The 26,890-nt window shown below is 34.5% G+C and overlaps 1 protein-coding gene and 2 non-coding genes across 14 annotated transcripts; 2 read left to right on the forward strand and 1 right to left on the reverse strand.

Annotated features, from left to right (window-relative positions):
• The first annotated feature begins 62 nt into the window (after positions 1-62).
• Positions 63-26,811, forward strand: LOC126873471 (NAD kinase-like). 12 transcript variants are annotated; one of them, XM_050634344.1, is made up of 9 exons: positions 63-368; positions 2,208-2,261; positions 17,123-17,206; positions 21,491-21,620; positions 22,086-22,211; positions 22,334-22,505; positions 23,600-23,952; positions 24,901-24,983; positions 25,572-26,811. In XM_050634344.1, exons 1-9 carry the CDS (start codon positions 256-258, stop codon positions 25,762-25,764), a joined length of 1,308 nt encoding a protein of 435 aa, XP_050490301.1. In that variant the 5' UTR covers positions 63-255; the 3' UTR covers positions 25,765-26,811. The 12 variants fall into 12 exon arrangements, with proteins under 12 accessions (XP_050490301.1, XP_050490303.1, XP_050490304.1 ...); XM_050634342.1 differs by lacking the exons at positions 63-368; positions 2,208-2,261 and adding exons at positions 10,051-10,101; positions 11,373-11,879; XM_050634340.1 differs by lacking the exons at positions 63-368; positions 2,208-2,261 and adding exons at positions 10,062-10,335; positions 11,266-11,879.
• Trnag-ccc (transfer RNA glycine (anticodon CCC)) lies at positions 5,932-6,002 on the reverse strand. Its single transcript has one exon. It is a non-coding gene; the product is annotated as a tRNA-Gly (tRNA).
• Trnae-cuc (transfer RNA glutamic acid (anticodon CUC)) lies at positions 12,163-12,234 on the forward strand. The gene has a single exon. It is a non-coding gene; the product is annotated as a tRNA-Glu (tRNA).
• Positions 26,812-26,890: the final 79 nt, after the last annotated feature.

A 26,890-nucleotide genomic window follows, 5' to 3' on the forward strand; every position in this document is an offset into this window, starting at 1 on the left:
GTTCCATTAGAGTAGCAGCCAATCCATAGGCGTAACAACCTCGATAAAGTTAACTCCGTGAGTGTTCGCTTTCAGTACGCGACGAGACATCTCTTGGTGTGGTTCTTGCAACTAGATCCTCTGCTGATTCATAGTGCACCCATCAAAACAAGTTGTTCTCCAACGTTGTTTCTCCAATCAAATACACCACACCAACAGTTATTTTTCACGGTGATAGTACATACAGTAAAAGGAAAAGAAAGAAAACTGAACAGGATGAATGAGAGAGATCTACAGTTGGCTAGAGCAATGGTGGATCTTGAGTTGGATGAAAATGCTCCGAAAAAAACGATTGTCATCAAGATGCACGATAAACAGCAAACGTTCAGGTAGTGTTCGTATCAATATCTTGTTAAACTAACCAATTAGTATTCTGTTAAAATAATTGACGCAAGATTAAAGTCGAAAAATGGTTTGATTATAAATTACGATTATGTGTTGATTGGTGAACTTTAATTGATTCATGAACGATCTATAATTTAGGATCGATAGGTTGTTCCAATTATGGAATATCATTTAAATTTCATGAATCGTGTGTGAATCTACGTCACCGATTATAATGCGCGTTGCTTGTTACACGTATTAACTCGCGTATCGTAATAGTATTTGATTTTTGTCGCGTGTATAATTAATAGAAGCTGCTGGCCGAAAATAAATTGGCAGTCGCGTCTATCGGGCCCGCAAGGAGCGCGCCTGTGGAAGACGCGTTAAAAATAAGAGATACGCTCATTGATTGTGAGGCACGGCCGTGACATCCATGGACACGAAATTTCCTTAGAGTTGGTGTAAAAGTCAAGGCCAAAGAATGCTCAAACCTGCTACGATATCGATTAATTTATATTAAGCAATAGGTCACAATGTGAGGCTGACTTTATTTTTCGAATCTTTTTGTGGTGTAATGCTCAGCATTCTTGCCTTAAAAGCAATTGACTGGAATTCGATTCCTAACCGTCGCCCATGATTTATTTTTTCCTTTCTTCCAGTATTATTATTCAAACGAAATCCACAAAAGAAACTCGTGATAACCACCCATATTTCTATCTTTTCAATCAACCAAGTTCAAAATTGTCTTTTTATTTGGTTTTAGATTTTTATTTACTTTTTATTTTGTTTCTAAATATGTGATTTTGTGAGTATCTTGAACGTTTAAAAGATGGTGGCCTTTATAAATAGACTGAGGATTTCAATACAAATTTATATTTGTATTATTATTATACAGTCAAAGAAATGAGACTCAATCAGAGTTTTATTTCACTTACTAAATATTGAATAGTTTACTTTGAATATACTTTTGTACACACTCTCAGATATATGCATGAATATCCTCACTCTAATTACGAGGCTAACTATAATATTATACAATATTATCCCGCTTAAATATTGGTTTATTGGTTTTTCATGATAATTTGTAAATCTAGATCTAATTATCCGCATTTCGAATATCTCATATTAACATACATCCTTTTAGTCATTAAGTGGCTTTAAAACCAGAAAACCAATAAAAATAGACTTATTATGTCTTTTATCCGTGATCTTCAAGTATGACAGAAAAATCACAACAAAGATGTTTATCTTTCTATCAAAGATCTTAATTTCTTTACCTTTTTTTTTTTTATAGTCCTAATACTTTCTACGTACTACAAGCTTAGATCGAAACTCTTCACAGAAATGAATTAACCGATCTAGAGCAAGGCCGGAAACGGACCTTGCCATTCTTATTTCTAACAACGCTCTCTATTTTGGAATAGTGCATACAATGGAAAGCTACGTATAAATGCACGCACATCGTGATCGTAATATTAGAATTATCATATTATTGATATCCAATTAATGTTTAATTAGCGCTCAATCAATAGTTTATCAACAAATGATATACACACTTGTTAATGACCCACAGCCTCATTTCAAACTCTAATGAGATCTCTATATTATTAGCAAACGGAGTGAATTACATAAGTCATTTTTATATCTATTTTAATATTAATGTTTCTAACCATCCTTGTATGCATACATTATCTACTTATCGTTCTCGTACAAATACAAAATTTCTATGATTCAGTTTTGAAACAGCTGATACTGAAAGTTCTTCAAAATGTTAAGGATTTGATACATGTTACTTGACTAATCTATTCTTCACTGATATCTAACCAGTTCTCTTTCTCTTGAAGCAACACGCGGTGCGAGTTAACAGTCGATTACTTGGAGGCAGTGGAACCGCGAAGGTAACGCAGATTTCTACTTTTTAACATTCTTGTCCTTGTAACTAGCGCCATCAGCATGACAAAAGAGTCCTTGTATGATCTTTTGTGTTTTTTGTGTTCCGTAATATCTTAAACGAGATATATGTGTAACGCACCGTTTATGTACAGTGATGTGCAAAAGTTTTTGGCCAGACAGATTTTTCACTTTACATTGCAAAAGCAATATTTTAAATTCTGCTAGAATCAAAATGGGTCCAATATCTGTCAGCAAAAAGATAAAGAAACGTAATTAATATTATTTTGCTATATATGTATTGGTATTCTTTTTACTCGCCATATCTTTATACGAAATATTAATCAATATTCTTTTATATATTGCTTTTGCAATATAAAATACAAAATCTGTCCCATCTGAAACTCATATCATGACACTGTATACGTTTACAACGTTTGAGTTTTTGCTTGGAATGCACATCCATTCCTCTTGTTCCTGTTTTCGTAAAGAAGCAAACTTTCTCGTAACACACACGAGAACGCTTCCTAACCCGAATTGCTTCCCTTCCTCCTTTAGCATGCTGTACGATGTTACTTCAATATTTCTATAATTTAATGCATGGAATTTGTTTCGTCTGTTATTGTACATATGCTTTCTAATTAGTTCTAGATTAGTTCTAGATATGTTATAGTCATAGCCTTCATCGAATTGTCTATGCCTGTTTGTTAGTTAAATACGATCACTTTATTTGCTAAATACCCTGAAGCATAGTGTAGCTTTTCATAACTGGCGTGACCGTTTTAAAAAAGAAACTAGCTTTCGATCGACCGAATGTTGCAAATTAACCTTGAGCCTTAGAAGGAACTTTCTCGCAGTGCAATTGACACGCACTGAGGATACTGGTTTTCAAGCGTTCGAGAACAAGTTAGTCCTGTCGTATCAAGAAAGTTAATCCAATTCACAGTCGTTCTAGCTGCTTTCATTTACAATCATCGACGTCAACCTGGTTCAAAGATCATATTCCTCGTTACGATTCCTCGTTATTATTAAAACGTTTAATCAACTAGGAACAATAGTTTGGTGCATAAAAAGTTTCACTTTCATTTAGAATAAATGAACATTTAATTAACCTTTGAATGCATTGTATTATTATTTGACAATATACATATGTATATTTCTGAATATTATTATAATAGCTATTAGAATATTTGACGCAAATCAATTCTTTGTGTTATTATAGTAACTGTTATAATATAATAGTTGATGGGTCTGTGAACCACCTGTTGAAAAAAGAAAAAGTTGCCAATATTTTTAAGTATCTCATTATACAAACATGAGAATATGCATTTACGTGTTACAATTTACAAAATCGAGGAAGCAAATATTTAAGTGAATAGCCTGTAATATCTCGCAAATGTCGATTAAAAAATGTTGATTAAATAATGCTTCTGCTTCTATGTAAACAGTTATTCGAAGAATGTGAATGATTACCACGTAACTTATCCGAGCATGGTAACCTGCATGCAGGATCGAGATCGCGGTCGATCTGCCTATATTTGTCAATACTCCACTATCATTTTCAAGATCACAATGTCATTGTCGTCATTCGGCGATAATAGTTTTTCTTCGTCAGTTTATGTGTACTTGAGTGACTAAACGATGATCTCCTTTTCTCCATAATTATTGTAAACAAAGTTTTATAACAAAGCAAATCGACTAGTAGCTAATTATCGGTAACTTTTATTAGCGATAGATGATAAACTTATATCTTATTAGCCGAGGTTATCGCTCTGTATCGCTGATTTTTCACATCGTACATCAAGCAAGAAGATACTCAAAAGGCAGGTTGACAATTTTGTTGCAAAAAAAAATACAGATTCATCTCACTTATTCTTAGTTTATCTTGTATAATTCAATTAATATCATTAGTGAAATGCTGAAACTTACGTGTCACGAATCAGTAATGCCAATTGATTTTCTTAGATAATTGGAACAAGCCTAGTAATAATCGTATTTATTAGAAAATAATGAGGTCTATAATCTACCATATGACTTGTCAATTTACTAATATTATTAATTACTCAATTATTGTGCAAGATTTAATCCAACAGAATAATCTTCATCATCGTTTAACACAATATAACCACACGAAAACTCTTAACTGAATTAGGAAAGTCTATCGAATGATCTTTGATAACGTACTAAAATAAGACTGAGCATGAAATCTGATAAGACTAACAATAAGCCTATTGTCAGATTGGGAGCTTTGTTTATTAGCTAGATAAAAATACTCGTGACTAGGTCAGATTCTTTAACCTCTTCACTGTTAGGTCTGTTGTTACCTAACATTTACAGAAACTTTCATAATTATGAAATTAAAAATTGCAATATGACTTCATTTTTTGGAACCAAATTCTAGTCAGCCCTTAGATGATTGAATTTCCACCGATTGAATTCGTTTATCTGAACATGAACTATTACTATATTACTCAGATTATACGAACTAATTATCTTAATAAAGACAAAAACAATTTCAGTTAGGTCAGTATTACAAGTGTAAATATGACACAATTAATTTCCTATAAAAACAAAAGTACGTGTTAAAAGATAAGGTATCTCTAAATAAAGAAATTATCATTCAAATGACGAGTTAATTCCTTTATAACGATACTTAAATTGCAATATAAAATTACATCTTCCTTCGAGAATACGTTCGAGCTAATATGGCAAGACTATGACTAATTCATAGTTGCTTTGAACTTATATATCACGTGTTCAATTTGTGGTGGAAAGATAAGGAAGCTGAGAGTAAATTTGGAGGGGACAGCGGCTTGGGAATTCAGAATCCTCAGGTCAATCAAAAATCACGACGCACTAGTAAAGCACGCGAACACGATCTGTTTTTATCAATGTTCGTTGGGTTATCGCTAAGGTTCCGTCTTATCATTGGAAATTTTTGTTTTTCTCCTTTGTCCAGCAAAACGCCGATCGAAAGTGTACGTTGTCGAGTCGTTTCAGTATAGTGGTACCCGTTATATAGTGATGCAACGTAGTGGCAGTGTGCTGAGTAGGGCGGTTTTGCTCAAACGATATTCAAGTATCGATAAAATTATCAGGTATGGTACTGTTATCGGTAATGAAACAAATCCTCCAAGTTAACCGGGCTATTGCGGATAAAATTTCATGTCGAATTACCATGATAACGAAGATCAAAGTATTTTCAGTTAATCCGCAGAAGTTAACCAATGCAAAATAGTAGAATACGTTTACATTAAATATGGCATTAAAATATAGAAGTACGAATTTAACTGGCAAGTGTAGTGATAAAAGCTATAAAATACTGGTTAAGACTTTTTGAAAATGAAATTGATAACAGTCATCGTTTTTGCTCTAAAAATTCTATTCGAATATTTTCGCTTAAAATCTGACATTAGAACATAGGAGTGATAAAAGTGATAGTAGTAAGTGTAGTAGTGATAAAAGATATGAGGTATTGCTTTAAATTTTATCATTAGAACGTAGAAATATGGATTTAAATGGCAAGTGTAGTGGTAGAAATTGTCAAGTAATTTTCTTTTAAGAAAAGATTAATATGTCACGGTTTCAATACATTAAATTATTTATATTTAAGAAATATTGGAAGGACATGCGTGTATTTCTTTAGAAATATTTTCCCAAAAAAAAAAAAATATATTATGCACTGCCCGGGAATCGAACCCGGGTCGCAAGAATGGGAATCCTGCATGATACCACTACACCAACAGTGCTTCTTGCAAAGCGTAGATTACTTTAGTGAAGATAAGGTCACGAAATTCCAAGTATTTTTATACTGTTATATTTAGAAATACTCAAAATACAAAATAATTATATAAACATTAGCAATAACCTTTCATCGTTTTATACGAAGAATCCTTGCTCAAGTTTGTATATACTGTATTGTATATGTAAGTATGTATAAAATCTGATGTAGTAAAGTACTACATATATGCAGTTGCATAAAATTTTCATTAAATACCGTTGAAATGAAAATGCATATTTTAGCGCTTGAATTTTTACGATCTTCTTATAATATAGATAAATCTTAAAATATGTAAGAATTTTTGAAAAAATACAAAATTAGAAAATACAAAAACAATCAGAAATACAATGATCAGAAGTGGAACACAACTATGCTCTCGCTTATACAGCAGCGCATATTTAATATTGATTCCACTGTATGTCAGAGAATTGTACAGTATAATATTGAATTTATTAATTCTTATTTTTATGATATATTAAAATTTTAATGTATATAAAATTTAAAATAAATAATCTTCCCTCGCATTAAATTTTGATTTTGATTACACAGAAATTTGATTATGCGAACAATATATGTCATTTTTATTTCTACTGTACCTCAAAATTGATCCCAATTTTATTTCATTCGATTTCATTTTTTATAACACATTTTCCTTCAATTGTAAGCGATGTCATTCGTTAAATTTGCATAATTTTCCACTTTCCTGCTCATCGTGGCAATTTAACTGGGGGAAACGCGATGATCGCTTGTACGTTCGTTTCCACTTGCTCGCCACTTTTAGCGTCTTTCTAAAAACACGTAATCTCACTGTTAACCACAATATCATCCGCAAGCCACCAGTTTTGTATTCCTCCGCGAGAAAGTATTTTATTTCATGAAATGCATAAAATAATAAGTCCGAGCATTATCTTCCTGTGAAAAGCGCTCGTCTGTTAGATCTTATTATAGAAATGTTGCAGACAGATTTTTTCTTGAACATGTAGAGTACTAAAGAAGGTTGTATTTAAGGACAAAATAACAAACCACTCAATGATTCACACAGTACAAAAGCTATATTTAAGAACGAAACTTCCTATTCTTTAAAATTTTCTTTCTTCAGTTTTCGAGTAGTTCTATTATCCACTCTATGATTCACACAGAATAAAAGCTAAATTTATAAATAAAATGGAAATGGTAACTTCTAGTATACGTAGATCCCGAGTTTCTCAAACTTGTCTCTAGTTGACTTTCAAATGGCACTATTACCTATTCGACGATTCACATAGAACTCTCTTTCTTGCTGACACCATAAATCTACTTTAATTTACGCGCCTCAATCGCCACAGATACACCAGCATAAACAATTCGATTCTCATTCCTTCAATCCTCTGTCGTTCCTCATTTACACGAATTTTTGTTTCCACCAATATAATCATGGCAATCGTGCTTCATTACAGTGTTAATGAAATATCAAAATATTTTATATGCTATAAAATATTATACGCTTTCTATATAATAAGTGTTTAAATATCTTCATAAGTCACTGTATGTATCAAAAATATCTATCTTTATCTAAAGTATCTTAACAGAAAGCAACATATCGTAAAAGGCGTAAATTATTATTTTTAGTCGCATATCGAGAAAAAAGTGGAAATAATGGTACAATCGGTACGGCCCTGATGAGACGCTTGTTTCTCCACGGGACACTTCACTCTGTTTCTCGCCCATCGGTTTTGCAACGCCGGCACTGGCGGCCGCAATAAATTTTGATCACTTTCATACCATAATTGCATTACACGCAACTGGTTTACAGTTATGCCTTACGACTTGCTTGTTATATATATTCTCGCAGAACGTACCACTGTTTATTATGCAATCGATGAAGCATCGAATGGAGCGCCTCGTATTCGCGAGAAATATTTTCTTCGCGATGGAGCTTTACTGACATATACACCGTGGGTTTAAATCCTTGTTACAAGCGAAGTCAAGGAAATTTTACAGCTCAAGATAAGACGAAAACCAAAAATAACAAGATTGCGTTGTAGACTTCATTTTTAAGAAATTCGAAATTGAAGGTTTGCCAAGTAGTTATACGTGGATTTGCTTACTTCCAAAGTAGATCGAAATGAATGATCGACAGGAAATTATCCTTTGTGTGGAAATAAGTGCAACATATCGAATAAATTTTTCTTTTATTTTCTCGTGTTTCCTTAAATTTAAGCCCACGGTATACACATATTTTAGTCTATTCGCAACTGTCTGACAGAATAGGCGACAGAAATAAACAGCATTGTAGTTGCGAAGTCGACGACCGGAAGTCGACTACGGTTTTTCTTATCAAGATATAACGCCGGAGGGAAAACGGTAGAGAAAAAAACAATGGACATGAGAGGAAAGGAAATTTCATTCTTGGAGACTGTCTTTCTATCTAAAGATATATAAAATTAACCATTGTGGAATTAGGTAATATGATGTGATTCTTTATTAAACAAAAAATGAATAAAATTGATCGTTGAAAAGTGAAAATAGATAAAATTGATCGTTGAAGAATAAAATTAGTCATCATACATACGTGTAAATATCTATTATTAATATGATGAATCAAAAGTCGGATATCCTATTAGATTTTAGAAAGAATAATAAAAATAGGTCGAGTTCAATTCGATTTAGGCTGTCGAGCAGCTGTATGGTCTCTTTGAAAATGAACCAGTTAATCGTTCGTTCGCCTTTCATTGTCGCTTTTACCACGATTAGCGACTAGCTTAACTTAGTGCCGAGACTACCATGAAAGGAACCTTTCTTCTTTCAAGCATTTCTCTTTTAACAATGGGAGAACAAAGGGATATGTCGTGAAAAGGGTATCTAAGTGCATATGTTATCTGAAAGTTCCAGAAAACCATATGGAGCGCAGGCGCAAAGCAACAAGTATGTACATATGAACTCGGAATCTTTGAAAACAAATTAACTTGAGTTTCACGAGAAAATCTCACTCTGATAATAACCAATAATTAAACAAAATTAAATACGTCATGTACTATATACTCTTTGACTTATGTTAAATAGCAAATTGGTGAAATATCACATCCAATAAGATCTTTGTTTACTAATGTAAGAAGTGCAGTTTAGAGGTGTTTTTGAACTTAAAATTATACAATCCGACTATACTACGCTGCTACTATTGTTAAAATGTTCTAATGTACTCAATACGGTCTGATATTCGTTAGGGTCCGTTATGAAAACGCAAGGGCCTTGTTGCCAGATCAATAAAGGAAAATTCCTCCATTCTTCCTTTCCCGTTATTTTAAACTTTTGTACATAGTATGTAGAATATTCCAACCTGGTGTATCCTTTCCAGTTATATACCATATCCAGATATATACGGAATCCATATATATACACTAATATACACTAATATATATACACTATACAGAATATATATATATATATTTATATTAGTATATATATATATATATATATATATATATATATATATATATATACTAATCCATCTTGTATTGACAACAAGCATTATAAAATTTTAAAGTTTTACGAAGAAACGTAAAATATGAATACAATGAAGTAGAATAAATGGAAATTTCGGTGATACTCTTTCGAAAGATCCTGTTGAAAGGTTTTAGACAAGGTTTACTGAATTTGCCACTAATAGTGATCATCCCTAATTAGCAACATTCACTGAATCGTTCTGGAAATTTATTGCGGATGGAAACTCAGCGAGGAAATATACAATCATGGAATAAAATAATGAACTGTTTTAGCAATTACAATCAAATGTTCATCTATCCAATCAATGTTCAATGTACCGTACCACAGGTCCTTTCATTAAAAATTTGGAAGTTGCTGAAACTTTGCAATCGCAGAATAATGTTACAGCAAATGTTGATGGCCACGATCGAACGATCCATCGCCACTTCCCCTACATGTTTTTTATCGTGTACTGCGTGTACATTCAGATAGTTGGTGCAGATTGGTGGGGACGTGTGTGAGTTAGAAAGTCGTAAGTGCCTTTCAGAGGCTGTAGCCAGTACAGTCTTGGTTGCTCAGTGAAATCGGAGCAGTCGTCGATCGAGGTACGCTCGTTACTGTATACCGTATACACTTACGCGATCGTTTCATTCACCAGAATGAGAATTCCGGCTTCCAGACCTCGTTTCTATACGACGCGTTCGATTTCTATCAAAATGTCTCCCTAGGAAGCACTGTTATTTGCGAACTAGCTCGATATATCTCAAACGAGCAAAGACGCTCGCGCAAACATTTCTTTAGTCGCGACGATACGTTTAAAAGCTAGAATTCACGGCCTTGTAAGTATGCTTTCTCTTTTAAAAATAGTTGTGTGTAATTTCGCGATTTGAACGATCGACGAGCGACTTTGTGCGATCAAGGAAAATTATCTTGAAAAACTGACCGATTTCTCGTCGCAATCCATGTAAATTTCGATAACAAATTGGAGACAATTTAAAATAGGATATTCTTGTCTGTTTAAGCGATCGATCCTTAATTGCGATTGACACAACCATAGATATAAAATTAAAGTTAGTTTGAAAAAATAAGATAAACCATATTAGTGATCTGAAGATTCCTAATTACGACCTACGTGTATACGTAATTACTACAATTTTTGTTTCCAAAATCAATACTATGCATATATTTTATTTCCATATTCACAGGCATCCATCAGAATATACATTTGTAGAAAAATTTGAGATTTACATATAACCTTCGGTACGATAATAAATACTAAAATAAGGTATCGTATATATTACATAATACTTGTAACATATTTTTGCTGCTACTATACTGCCAGTTTAGAAAATAGACCGTTACCGAAAAAATAAACTGAAGCGGATGTTTTAATAAATTGTAAATCAAAACGATGAATAATACAAATATTTTCAACGAGCCATTAATTATTTCTAAGTGCAATCTTTCTGAACTACAAGAAGTACGTTCTAATCATGTTAAAATGAAGACAAATAAGTAGAATTGAATCTTTTATGGAAATTGTGCCAAAAAAAGTTGTTGGCTTATTATATTTGAAAAAATAGTCATTCGTTTGAACGTTGAAAATTGTGCAAATTGCACGTCAAGCATAAAAGATGGAGGCGAACTTACAAGCGACAAGTGGGAATTGCGCAACGCTTGCAAAGTTTCATTTACATAAGCGTGCAAGTAATATCAACTAAACTCAATCTAACAAATTTTTTCCTTATTCCAACTCGCTCTTTGTTAAGTCTAAGCTGGCATAATAATCTTCTTCGTTGCGCAAACGAAAAAAGAAAGAAAGCGGTGCCTCATAGGGCGTTCGAAAGTGGCGCGTTAATCAAGTGTCACGTGATAGGTAGTTGATTAATATTGGAGATCCGTCATGGTCGATCGCGTGTGGCAAAAATCGTCAAAGGTGTTTACGACTTCGCAAAGGTTACTGTAAAATCTTATACCAAACGCTATAAAACAAGGGAACGTAAAAATAATTTAAAAATTATTGAGACATTAAAACTATTAAAGTGTTGAATATGTGCGTGAAACCATGAAATGTTTGATTTGTGTAAAATGTGTTGCTTCGACGGGGAAACGTTTAGACTGGCAAATTATTGAAAATATGCAATAAAATCCATGATTCAGCACGAAGTTACTAAAACTATTCGAGAAAAAAAGATGTTGCATGGGTAATAAACATGGTGGGAGATAAACAGAGACGTCGAAGTGTGAGCGAAATGCTCGATTGGCGATGTGTCGTCAGGAATAAAGGGGACGATATGGACGATACATGCATGAACGTGCCCTTCCTCGAGGACTACGACAAGGATACGAAAATGCGTCGCAGGAAACGTTCCGGTACTTGGCCGTGAGTAAATTACTTTACGACCCTTTGAAAGATTGGAATGGAAAAGTAATTCCTTCTTGGGCTGCTATAATTTAATGAAAAATGATAAATACGCGAGAATGGTAAATTTGATAAAATATTGATAAATATGAGACTTAGTTTTAGGGTAAAATTTATATAGTGGTAGTGAACTAGTGATTGATTGATTGCAAATAATTTAATTACAATTAACCGATTAAAGTATATAAAATAGTAAATTAGGGTCTGCTTAAAATTCGAAATTTTTCTGTATAGTAGTATGTAATCCGGTATGGTCTAGTGGCTAGGATACCTGGCTCTCACCCAGGAGGCTCGGGTTCGATTCCCGGTACCGGAAAATTTAATTTTATTTTTGGCTATTTAATATTTTAATCTTAGGTTTATGTAAAAGACAAATTTTAAACTATGAAGAATTAAATTAATTAGAATAATTTTTTGTTATATATAATTATGTATATGAAGCGAGCATGAATTTTGTTGGAAAGGAAATGAAAAGTAAACCGAATGGTATAGCGCGACTATCACGAAACCTGTACATATACAGCTGTTCAATTTCGTAATTAAACTGGGACCTCGCGTAATCCGATTCCAATTCGTGCGAAACTTGAGCGAAGTTTGCTTGCTCAACATTCTTGTTAGTCAGGGACACTTCATCGCGACGCCCGTGCAAACTGACAATTTGTCTGGCGTATAAACTATACATATTGTCGAATAATCGATGAGTGTGGTCTGGGAAAAGTGAAAAAGTATTAAATAACAATTACAGATACATTTACGGTTACTGTGTAATGCCATAAATTTTCAAGAAAAGAAATTGTAATGTATTTATCATAAATTGAAAATAGAAATCAGATTACATTAACATAAATTGATTAAAAAAAATTGTGAATGACATTCATAATTTATGTTAATGCAAATTTGGCTGTTAATGAAGTAATACGTATAATATAATATAACTGATTTAATACTCCATTCGATTATCTTTTCTGCTTCGTTTTTGTTAACTTCACATTGTCACTTTCATACTCTAAATTGCGTAAAAGTAGTTAAATAAAATCATCAGAACATAAGCGTATATCCGGTACGCAATTGATTGGTCCACAGTGTTAGAGCATGCGTGGCGTACGTCAGGCGTCGCGACGCCAGCGTCGACCCGCCCGTAGCGTCAACGAGCTTCGTCTATTTATTAACTTTTATTTAATAATGAAACGTGCCTGCATCAATTCAAACCCTTTTCTCTAATATCTGAACATATTCTGTGTGCATCATTGAGAACCTCGACGAAACAGGGCGTCTGTTTTGCAAATCGGTCAACATGGACGACGCAGAATTGAGGTAGGACTGGAGGTAGGTGTTGGTTAACCTAAATCTCGCGCGGGGACATGTGCTCGTGCCGATATCAAACACTGTTCGCTTTTTCCAATCTGTCGTTTATGTAACAGAGGCTCGTGATGCAGGCGTGATATCGTTCAACGATTAATTAACAAAAATAGCCAACGCAGAAATTATAGAACTACAACGGTGCTTAATTTCGTCGTTGATAAGACCACAAAAACAGGGGATTAAAGTTAAAGGCGATCAAAAAGTTGTGATTTAATTGGTATATACTGTTATCGTTTATGTAAATAAGAATTGAACCGTAGTGACCCATGCATATTTTTAAAAGACGTTCTACGAACTCAAACGTTGTTGTTCCACTGTCTAAATCCAAAGGAACGGGACTATTTGTCCTAGGTTATGTCGCATGGCAACGAAGTAGACCGTTCCAAGTGGAAGGATGACGTTGAGGCCGGCGGAGGTAGACATCATTAAGGGGGCACGCATTGCACCTCGTTTCGCACACGTGTACAAAAAGGTCGGAGTACCTGTTGGAATCGGCATAGTGGGAGTGTTTTCTGTTGCTCCTTTCTTTTGTGAACGAGAACGCGTTCACGTTTTGCCAGGTAGATTCCATTTTTCGCAGCTTGTAGGTCGGTCACCGATGGCCCTATGGGCTACCGTAAGCCTTTACACGCCAATAGCGGCCCCGTTAACAACCGTCGCGTTCGGAATTTCAGAAATTCACGTTCGATGCAATCGATTACCGAACCGGACGTAGCCGTGAGCCGATCGTTTTCTCCTTTAACAGATCAGAGTCGAAGAGAGAGCCGACAACAGGTTGGGAAAGAAAATCGATCATGGTGTTTTGCAAGCTTTCCATGCACGGCAATCTGGGCCAAGCCACGATTAGGGATACGTGATCGTTGTTGGCGAACAAAAGGGCTCTTTCTCTTTCTTTCTCTTCTTCCTTCGTTTCTCATCCAGCGTGTTCATTTTTCTTCAGGCTTCTCTTTCTCTCTTCGAGTTTCTCAATCAATTGAGAGAAAGTTGTATGTCGAATAGTTGGACCGAGTGAAACCGAGAGGAAAAAGTTACCTAATGATGTCCGAAAGATCCTTGTAATAATTTGTAAAGATTGCTTCTCATTTTACTATTTTTTTCTTCGATTTCTAAATAATTCGGGTTCTAGTGGTTCGAGTATCTGTCGTCATTTGAGATCAATGACACAGCACTACGATCTATACGTTTATACAGAAGCGTACTATCGAAGATTCGTTGCAAGATAAGATAATATAATACGATATAATTGGATATTATTACGTAACGTTAGTGTTAGTGTCGACAAGAACCATGAAGTTTACGGTATACCGACGGTTCCGTGGAAAGAATCCCATAATTGTTGGCTACCTCCGATCTGATCGTCATTCTGCGTGCAGCCACCTTGGGATTCGGTCCTTTCTAAAAAGTTACTGCCTTCGAGAGAAATGTTCGCTGATACATAATGCTACGCTTGTGACTAATATCATTTCCCTTGGTTCTGGACGGTGACAGTGATGTGAAAATTTGATCGTGTTTGTGGAACAGTGAATTTCTTCGAGATCTCTCGATAATAAGAGAGAGACGCCGATTCTATACCACATAGAATCATTGGCGTACATCGATTGACAAGATTGAAATAAATAATGCACGAAAGATGGTTATTGATGGTTCGCTTTTTTGAATAGGATTTTCCAACATGAGTTCGGAGTTAACAAATTAAAATCTTTTATCGTCGCCGATACATAATTCGTACATTGCTGATTTAATTATTAAAATTCATCGAAAAAGAGAAAGGTCGTGAAACTTGTTGCGAATTCTCAACTAATTGGCGATCGTCAGGTGCAACTGATCGGTTGATATCGTGAATCTTGAACGAGATTAACGTTCAAGGTGGAAGTAGAGATACGGAGTAATAGTATGTTTAGTTTATTTATTTTCACTCTTTAGTATATACGAAGAAAATCACTGGCAAGTTAAGATGCTGAATAATGTTTTGTTTAGCTAATTTAGTTGCACTGTTGACTAACACAAAGAGCATGACGCTCTGATGAGAAGACTGTTGTAAGACTTCCTTAAGGAACTTCGTCTGGTCCTTACAGACTAACTCTCTGTCCCCTGGTTTTCCTTCGTACCATCGTTTCTATGGGAAGGAAATCTATTCTTTCAAATCTTGTAATTGTGTATTCTCGTAGGCACATATCCTCTGGTTTTGTTGTTTGTTTACTTTAGACAAGACTCATCATGACATAGAGTTAGTTTGGGTTAGGTTAGGGTTATGCTTATTACTCTCTTTAATGACGTCATCGTCGTAAAATTTATAACCATAAATCACATCAAAAGTAGGAAATTCGGACTTTCCCAAAAAGGAAAAATGTATCGTCTGAGTCAGAAACGAACGGCGACTTCAAATCCCGAACAAAATCCTTTAGAACCGTTCGACTAATTTATTCAACGTACACATAATTTTGCCAGTGCTATACTGTAAATATTAAGCAAATTAGTGAAAAAGGATATGACGAGAGAGGCTCGATGCAAAGAAAGAACGCGCCCTTGAGAGTAAATCTTACTACTTCTTGGTAACTCGCTTAGGGGACATCGCATTAATTTCACATTAGTCGACCTTCGGATTTTAATGACTGCATAGTTCCGCAAAACAAAGACGATTTTGCAACGTTTCAAGAATCTTCGTGTTTCCAGGCGAATGATATCCTACCGTTGCGACTAAGCTTTTACTAAAGTCTTCGCGTCGACTCTATCATGAAGAAAAATTGCTGCTATTAGCGGTTACTCGAGCCGTATCGAATGATATATCTATTTCATCAATTGATATAACTGTTGTACGCCAACTACATATTTAGGGGAACAACAGAGTGGAACACTTCTAATCCAACTGAATATTTAAACATTATATTCTGCTCTGAATAACGTTATATGTGTATATGTATATCGATGCTAAGAATAAGGAATAAGCTAGAAGATAAGTTAAATGGATTTTTTTATGTAAGATCTGAGAAAGGAATTAAATTTAACGTAGAACTGATTAATTCGATAAAAGTCTTACAAAATGGCAGACCAAGTCTCACCTTTACTGGATATTCAGTGCAATGACCGTTTTCATTTTAATTGCGATATGCTTGATCGTCTCAGGAACGGATCGATCACCTCGTCGGCAGACAATATTCCACGGAGCAGAGTGCTCAGGTAGACACTGTTTTTTCTTCGAAGATTTATAATCATGTGTCACAGTTATGAGCGTTATGAATTAGCAATTCTACTAAGTTTCTGCGTAAAGCAATTACCGTCCAATTTCTTTATTATGTATATACATTACGTCGAATTGAAAAAAGAAACAAAATATTCATGTACTCGAATATTGCATTTTAATATTTTCACATATATATGTATATTGTATATGTCTATTTGCCAGCTTCTAATACATTGGCCGCTCAGTTTTCAAAGGACTCATCAGTTTTTAGTTTTTAATGATATTATATAACTAACAATTTAATCTCATTCTATATGTCATCGATTAGTTATCATTTTTTTTTATCGCTACTTCTAGCTATTTCAATTATCATTTATCAAGTCATTCATGCAAATGTATCTTTTTCATATGATGTTTACTATTAATTCTCTATCTTGACGTCAGTGCCCGTTTGTTACTCCGTCAAAGATTTCATTAATAACAAAATTATAATATAATTAAAATACAGGTTTCTTTTCTCGTTTTATAGCGATAATAACAGAACTTTGTTATTTCTTACGGAAAGTGGAAAACAGATAGATTAGATAAGAATGATAAAATGTTCGTAACTGTCATAACGACGACCTTAATTGTTTATTCACTTGTTTTTTTTTATTTGCAGGAGAACTAGAAGTCTAAATGCACCTAGTCCCATACAACAATTTGGGCCATGCGGGCGCATCATGAAAAATTCTGCAATGATCATGTGAGTACATATATAAATTTCGAAAATATGTATTAGATCATTCCATAAATAATATAATATACATATGTAACTTCAAAATGTAAAAATTTTGTCAATTTTATCGAGGAATAATATTATTTATTTTCTGACGCTATGCTCCACCTTTCTAGGCTTTCTTACACAACTGAACTGATACTGTTATCGGTTCAATATTAACGCAATTTGACGCAAGTTACAAATTATCGGTGTTGATAGATTGTTTTGCATAACAATAAAGCGCGTAAATTCTACGCGCCAATTTTACAGATCACAATTTGTTTAATTGTCTAAAATAGTAAAATTGTTCGGTAGAAATCCACAATCTGCAACTTGTCATTTATCGATCCATTAACATGTTGAATGTCATGCCAGTTTCGCAAGGTTTAGCCGAGTTACCACGATGAATTTTTTATTATGCGATATATATAATGCTGAAATATTACCTCCCCTCCCCATAGCGCTATAGTGCAATTTTGCTCGATTCACTTATTTTTTGAGATTATCAATTACCTTATATTGTTTCTTCGCGTTGCTAAATAACTGTCCCATGTTGTTACGTCCAGAGACTTATCATAAACCCGGACCCGCAATCCTAAAGAACCGTTACAAGATTTAGCATTTTCTACTTTATTATCAAGGCTCTTAATTGTCACCAAACAGCTTTCAAGTCGAAACGTTCCTTAGGGTTATTGTTCATTAAGGTGAAACACGGAAAAAGCGGGTGTTTCCATGTTCTACAGCCATTGGTGGGGGGCGCACATAATAGATCTATATTTCATGTATAAATAAAATTATTTTCATACATTTTATACTGCATTAATTTCGTCACACCATTGTAGTAACGATGGTAATGATAAAAAATGTATATCTATTGACGTTTGTTCTTCTCTCTTCATGACTCATCTTGGTGCTCCGGCCACCGGTGACCCCCATAGCATTCAACGTGCTAATATTATTAGTTAATAAATTATTGTGCAGGAACGCCCTGATAATTTTTAAATTCTTTTATTGAAAAATTCCAAAAATTGTGGTGTCAAATATTGCGTTATTACTTTAGAAAGTTGTTTGCCGACCAAATGCAGAATTTTTAAATATATCCTTTTATTCTATCCAATGTTGAACATTGAAACGGTAAAATAAACTTGCTTCTCGACTCTTATTATTATACCGATTATTTCTTTACTAATAGCTATTCATAATTCCATGTATAATTCTTCCAATTCCCATAAATTTTAAACCTTATCTGATTTTTTATTAATGTTATTCGTACTGTGCATGTGAACTGTATGTGTATAATGTCGAACGACTTTACTGTGAAATGACTCGATAATTCCAAAGTTTAAAAAATCATACGAAATTGGAAAGTATCTTCCTCTGGTCTTTTTTTTCGTCTCGGTTAATTAGAAGGTGAGTTTACGAAGCAAAAGAGAGCGTACCAAATAAAAACTACGCTGCACGCGAGTATTTTGACCTAATTATCCGTGACAATGACTTTTTAAGCGAACCTAAGCGTTGTTTTGCCAGTGTGAAGTAGAAAGCGGTTTTATAAACTCAAGAGGTACGTTGTTAGCGAACACATTGAGAACCAAGCAGAATATCTCGATCTTCTTAAGTAATATTATGCTAACAATGTTGCTGTCATTGTGACAATCACATTATGCAACGAAAGAATCGAGAAACAACTATGCACTGCGTTTGATTCTGGATGTGTTTTGTACACATCATCGTCAGGAACTTTACATAACAGTATCTAGTTTCATAAATTTTGTGAATTAAAAACAGTGCGCACTAACATGATTATAATAATTTAGTGATTACTGAACATATACAGTTTATGTGCGTAAATGGAAAAAAAGTCGATTAACGATTCTTTTTAGCATATCATTATTTTTGAATGTAAATCAACACGATTCGTGTGCTTAGATAAGCTTTCATTTCAAGCATTTTTAATATGAAAATTAAGACGATTCATCCATTTACATATACATGCAATTAATATTCAGTTCTATCTATCAAAACTGTTTAATTAATAATCTTTCGTATCGATAAATCCAATGTATAAAATTTTGTAATGATCAATTAAAATTTTTTTTTGTAAATCTGTTACGTCAAAATTCCAGCCAATTTACTTTTTATATCTGAATAAATACAACCAAAGACTATAAATCGTAGTTGAACTTTGCGATCATTATTGAACGATTAAAATATTAATGTACATTAAATATTTTTGAAATTAATGAAATTTCTTAGAATAATAATGAAGTCAATGAAGGTACGGAAACAAATAAAGCCGTGCACGTGCATCAGTTATTCGCGTCATTTCAAGTATTCTGCATATAAGAACGCCCCACGATGCTCTCACGTGCATACGAAAGGTCTCGTGCGCTTGCGCATCGTCCAACTGTTTACCGTTAAAATACGTAGCGCTGTGTTCGGTCCACGTTCAGTACGAGTACAACTCTCAGTCTAGTGTCACCATGGTTGGTTCTATCAGGTAGGTCTGACAAACTCCATAATTTGACAGTAAATTACCAAATCAAGAATTACCTCCGTTTTCGCTTTAGTCACGCACATCAGTGTATACTTATCATCGGCTTTCTATCGCGACTACTTATCAGTGAGAATTTTTGGTTCTTACGTGATTTGGCAATTAAAAGTTACACAACGAATTCGACACAGAAAAATAAAAACATTACAAATTGACCTTAAAAATTACACAACAAACTCAGCACAGAAAAGTGGAAACATTAGAAGTGAATCTTTGATTTATGACAATTGGAAATTATACGTTAAATTATATATTTCTGTTGAGTAATGCGCAAGTATATTCCCTACGAAATAGTTTCTCTACACTATTTTCATTTTGTATATCTTATCATTTTTTCCAAATGTTTTTAATAAAATTGTTGACGTAAATCATCAAGAATCGGTAGCAGTAATGAATGATATAAAACCAAGACAATGACCGCGTTCGATCATAAAATATGTACATAATCACACGTTTGATCCCCGTGACCCTAATTTACTGATAAGATTTGCAATCGATTACCTTTATGTTAACACTTAGCCAACCGCGCGCGCTGCAGCGAGCTATACGTTTCCGCCGCGCTCGGACAAGCCAACCTATACGATGTCAACCTCATATTTTTCCAAGTATCTAGGACTAATATTCATTACTTGAAAAACAAAGAAGTCTAAAAATTATTTAAGTGGTTAATTATATCTGGCGGTAATGATTTTATTTAACGATTTCACATATTGTTTATTCAAAAGATCAAATTAGAAGTTTACATTAAAAGTATAAAATAATATAGGTAAAATTAAAAACATTAAAGATAACTAAAGATTGATAACACGACTTGAACGTGAAATTACAAATTCATAATGCATTTTAATATTTTTTTACAGTGTCGTATCGTTCGATTATAACTTTGTTTAGTCATAACTGATAGTGTAACTTTTTAATTAATTTTAACACCACTAAATTCCTGTATTTTATTATATACTATACTTTATAAAAGTAGAAAAAGTGGCGAATTAATTGGGAACAATTCCAGATAAACAATAACTGATAATAACAACAACAACAACAAAAATGAGAACGCGTTGCTAAAGTCAAAAAGGGAGATCTCCCTGTTCGCTTACGCAGCGGTGTTCTTCACAGAAGGGAGGTCTCCCTATTCGGTTGGCTAAGTGTTAAAAAGAGTTCGAGTCGCGCGCGGTAGCTCGTAAAGTATGTTAAAGAGTTCAACCCACCGTATCTTTATAGATTGACAATATTCATTAGGTATAAAAGTCCAATTCATCCTGAAACGTGAAAAAATTCCTATCAATCAGAGCATAAAACTTCAACGTGAGAACTTGTCGATATTATCACTAATTACACCATGTCATGTTTAAGATTAAAGTTTTGTAATAATAAAGCCTCCAGAAGAATCGTTTTATCGTTAAGAAGTGTTTGAGCGATCAATATTATTGTGAATATCATTGCCAATATTTTGTGTCCACGATATTATTGTCAATATCATCGCCAATATTTAAGGTACTTAAATTATCCTACGTAATAGACATTACATAGTAATTATCTCAACATTATCCTACGTAAGAGACCTTCTGGACTCTACAGAATCTTTAGATAATTCGTATACGTATATTGTCAATACAATGTTGAAACCCTTAAATATCGACAATAATATTTATCGTCTGAACGATCCTCTAGAATTTCATAGAATTCGATTAACAAATTTGCCGTTTATTTTATTGCAGGACCATTCAGGATCCAGCCTCTCAGAGGTTGACGTGGTATAAACCCCCACTTACTGTTCTAGTCATCAAGAAGGTCCGTGATAACTCGGTATTGCCACCGTTTGTACAATTAGTCACATGGCTAATAGAAGTAAGTATTATTCTCTCCTGTCCGACCATTTTGTATGTATATTGTATAATTGATGCGAAAAAACTCTATCGATTCTTTGACTGTTCGATAATTTTAATTGTGCAAATCACTGCGCATAATTTGAGGTTCGATAGCCAGATCTACTGGACAAAGAGGAAAACTATATTCGAACGTCCGTATATATTATTTAGACGATATCATACTTTCACTTGTGCAATCATAGTCAGACTAGTTTCTTTGCGAAGACTCTGTGCTCGTGCTCTAGTCTATCGATTTGAATCACGTGATTGCACTTTTTTCATACACTTATCTACACTTAGTCACATAGCTTTGTAATATATTTCTTGCAGAAGCGAGGTTACGCATTTTGTTAATCTAATGACCAACTTATCTAAAGGCCAACGAGCATTTTTAAATTTTCTATGTTTAAAATTCATGAAATTTAATGTTTGAATGTTTTTGTAGGAAAAACGAATGGTAGTGTTCGTCGAGGCGTCTGTTCTGGAAGATCCAGCCTTAGCTAGGGACCTTAGATTTCAGGCGGTTCGAGATAGGCTACAAACTTTCAGAGATGGCACGGATGACCTTCAGGTAATCATTTTTAGCCGCCATAAAACGTTTATTTGTGCTCTTATTGATTCTCAATAATTAAAATATGTTTCTATTGTATTATTTTATATTATATGTGTCATTATTATATGTTTTTATTCAAGGATCGTATCGACTTCATCGTGTGCCTGGGAGGCGATGGAACTCTTTTATACGCCAGTTTACTATTTCAACAATCCGTACCACCAGTCATGGCATTTCACCTTGGGTCATTAGGATTTCTCACCCCTTTTGAGTTCGATAATTTCCAGGAGCAAGTAACAAATGTACTAGAAGGTAAGCACGTAGAACTTCGCAACGATGATCTCAGCGATAGCGATGATCTACGTCCTTCAATATTTCCCTCATTTCTTCCTTGTTGATAGCACAAGGCTTCATAATGTTTAACAAGAACGCGAACCCTTGATATATTTTGTGCAATTATTATATATTGCTAACAATTCCTCCACGTGATCATTCGTTATTCACATTAAAAAGCATGACAAAAAACAAAGGATTTAGAGAAATACCAAAGGTAAAATGTTACGCCACGAGACTTACCACAGGCTGTATTTTCTAGCTGTCGCTCGCGGCCCTATGGTGTCGCAGGCAGATCGTCTTATCTGCCCAACGGATGATATACAATGTATCGACGAGCGCATAGTTGTAGCCAAGCAGCGAGCTCTAGAAACGTCGATTTTTGTCCGTTACGTTTTCCAGCATATTGGGGGTCGTCTTCCAAAGAAGACAAAGAAATGATCGCAGGGCAATCAGTCCCTTCTGACGAGCCAAACGTTATACATCGAGAGGTCTGACGAGCAAAATCAAAGACGCATAGTCTAACGAATTCATTGAGAGATATTGTAAAGTCGAGTCAATTTTCTGTAACATATTACTTCATTCATTGTTAAACAATTTGTGGCGTGTTCATCTGTTAATACAGTGTTAAAGTCAGTGAACCACCTCTGTTATCTTAATCGAAACAGGGGAACGACTATTTCGCGGCGTCGATTAACAGAATCGTAGCGAGAATTTACGCCTCTCGCTGACGCGTTTTCCTAGCGATCGCGTCTCTCCGCGAACGGTCGTAACGTAAAATAAACGTGTTGATCATTTTACTATATAGCAATTATAGCGCTATTAACATCATATTTATAACCGCAACCATTGACATCATAATTGATTCAACTCTCCGCTCAAGTTAGCCTGGCATTTAATATTCTTTATTTCTTCAATATATTCTTCTAAACATTTGCATAGACAAGAAACAAATCATATGAAACAACTAAGTTGCTTATTGAAAACCTATTAGCACCCGAGAGTTGTGCTTGAAAGTTGACAATGTGATAAAAAGCGGGTTATAAATCTGACGATTGTTTGCCTTGCTTTAGGCCACGCGGCCTTGACCTTGAGGAGCAGGCTGCGATGTATCATCATGAGGAAAGGAGAAGAAGATAAGGAGGCGAAGCCACCAACGAATTTGCTGGTGCTGAACGAGGTCGTGGTGGATCGAGGCCCGTCCCCATACCTCTCGAACATCGACCTCTTCATCGACGGAAAACACGTCACCAGTGTGCAGGGTGACGGCCTGATCGTGAGCACGCCGACTGGGTCGACTGCGTACGCTGTTGCGGCTGGAGCCAGCATGATTCATCCTTCAGTACCTGCGATTATGATCACACCGATCTGCCCTCACTCTTTGTCCTTCAGACCAATCGTTGTGCCCGCCGGCGTCGAGTTGAAGGTATTTCCGAATTTTTTTCACTATCCTACCAATATGCCGGATACCTTTTATAGTCAGCACAAGTTTCGGTACAAAAGGTCTTGAATTGCGAAAAAGAATCGAATACGTAAACTCGGAAAAATTTCGTAACCGTAGGAGAATTTGATTAGTAGACTGTAATTGTAGAATTCCACGAAATTTTATTTGCAATAATCTATTTTTGTTGGAAGATTCTATTCTAGGAGATTCTATCATATTAATTGAGAGATTCTATAGAAATCTTTTGATCAGAGATTTTAGATGTTCGCAGTCCAATATCATAGAATTTTTAGAATCGAGAAACTTCAAAGTGATAGTCAATACTGTTAGTTGTAGAGTTATGTAAATTCAGATTTGCAATTGTACAATACAAGTCGATGTTTATTATAATGTAGAGGAGGAGCCTTAATCAGAGATTTGAAGCTATCACGGTGCTGCAGAATTCTTAAAATCAGACATTCTGAATGTGAGCCAATTCTTGAGGGAAATCCGTTTCAATGTTTTATCATCATTGCAGCTAGGAAACCACGATTCTAGAAATTAATGTAGCGTTAACATAATAGTCTTTCCGTGTGAGTCACTAAAGGTTCCTTATCATAGTGGTGTCAGTATTTTATGATGTTGCCATAGAAGGAAACTTGGTGGATATCGCCCACATTCTCAGACCATGCGCTGCTTTGTTATCCTCTGAACAAATTTTCAAACCGTTGTTCCAACATATATTCTAGAGAATGTATGCTACGTACCATCAATTAGACTTACTAAGTTGTAACATAGATTCATCCTGTTTATTTATTGCGATCTGTGACATGTGTGTAAGAACAGAATGAATTAATGTCACAATACATTCTGTTGATAAAGGAAAGGCAATTGTTAGAAGATATCATGCTCCGTTGTTGAAGATTAACTGAAAGTTCTTTTCTATCATAGATCTCAGTTTCACCAGATAGCAGGAACACTTCATGGGTATCGTTCGATGGCAGAAATAGGCAGGAACTTTTTCATGGCGACAGGTAAAGATCGATCAATTTCTGAATCTAACTCTCTGCATTTTTGGCTGTTATTACAGATAATGGCTAACAGCAGGGACTGTAGCACAGCTTACGTCTCCTTTGATGGTCGCAATCAACAAGAGCTACGTTATGGGGACAGGTCCGTCCTACTATTAAATACTATAAGACTTTCTGTCTTTTCTTATCTTCATCAGTTCTAAAAATTCCAGCTCTTCTAAAATATTGCAACTTATTACGACATTCCTTCATACATTTTTGAATTTTGTTCTTCCTTCTGAAGTACGTTTCATTTTTCAATGTTTCCATGGTTTTGGGTTCATGAAGAGAGATTTTGATTTCATGGTTTTGGTTTCAACTCACTTGGAGAGTTTCCTTACAGCTACAACTGATTGTTTCTCAGATTTCCAGAATGTAAGTCAACTTACATAGCTGAGAAAATATGATATTTTCCTAGAAACGAGACGTTAGCTGTACTGCAAGCTGAAAGTACTATCGATGCTTCATCTGCTACTACTTATCGCTGTTATCATGTTTTCATATCATATATCTTTTTTTTACATATTCTTAATGTTTTTCTATTATTTTCAGTCTTAGAGTAACCACATCCATCTACCCAGTGCCCAGCATTTGCGCTGCGGACCAAATTACCGACTGGTTCGATTCATTGGCAGAGTGTTTGCATTGGAACGTACGCAAGAAGCAGAAACACTTGGACGAACTAAGTGATTTGACTCATTCATCCAGTAATGACACTTTGGACTCTCTAGATCGCGACAGCTAGGCCAGGCAAGAAAGTCACAATGCACTGCCTTTAAACCAGATCCTAAAAGATCATTATGATTTATCAGTAAGGACTGGTCTCAAAGAACTTCAATGACTCGCTGCATGATACATGAAAAGAACAAGCCTAACCTGTGTTCATTTTATCATAAGAATAGAGGAGAATGAACTCGTCTAGTAGTCGCTGAAGAAACTGAGAAGAAATAGTACGTACCCTCTAAGCGTCATTAGTGGTGCATAAATTCATGGTACACCGCAACTCAAAGCTACCAAAAGAACCTAATAGTATTTGGATGCGTCGTAAAAAACAGTGGATTAGCTATGTTGCAGAATTACAAATTCTTCAAGTCGGATTCGTTTTTACGAGATAAAGGATCATCAAGAATTTACGTATAATCTGTAATTAATGCATCAAAAAGCCCAACAAGAGTGTTTTCCTATATTTCCAACGCATAATTCTACGCTCTACGACGACGTTCTAATCCGCGAAATCATTTTGGAATGGATCTTTATTTCCTTTCTTTTCTTCTTCCTTCTGTTTTTCTTCTTATTGAATTAATAGATTTTTATTAACATAGACAAAATTGAAAATAAAGGTAAAAAACGCAAGGACTATTGTCGTTAGTGATACTAGTAGTAAAAAATTATTTAAGAAGTGATTACATCAAAGCTATTGAATTGATTTGTGAAAAAAACATAGTTAATATAATTATTAATATTCCTTATAAGTAAACAATATTAAAGAAAAAGGTTATGAAAGACACCTCACATCATACATATATAATTATTTATTTTTCATTAGTTTTGATGCATTTTAATAAGTCTATGTTTCCTATATGGATTCATATTCTGTTAATGTTATCAAACTGGTTTCGTTAACTGCAGCAAAGAGCACATAAGCGAGAATCAACTAAAGATATTGTTGTTGATAAGTTTTGTGTTCTTACAACGAATATGATCCGGTTAAGGATCATTTTTTTGTAAATGTTGAATGTACTTTTCCTATAAATGAAAATTTTTAATAAAGACATTTTTGTACTACATATAAGGTCTACATCAATAACATCCAACACAATAATCTAAAATACTTTCAAACATTGCAAAAGATATAAACCATGATAAGAGAA

Source organism: Bombus huntii, chromosome 14, assembly GCF_024542735.1.
Source record: "Bombus huntii isolate Logan2020A chromosome 14, iyBomHunt1.1, whole genome shotgun sequence".
Taxonomy (NCBI): domain Eukaryota; kingdom Metazoa; phylum Arthropoda; class Insecta; order Hymenoptera; family Apidae; genus Bombus; species Bombus huntii.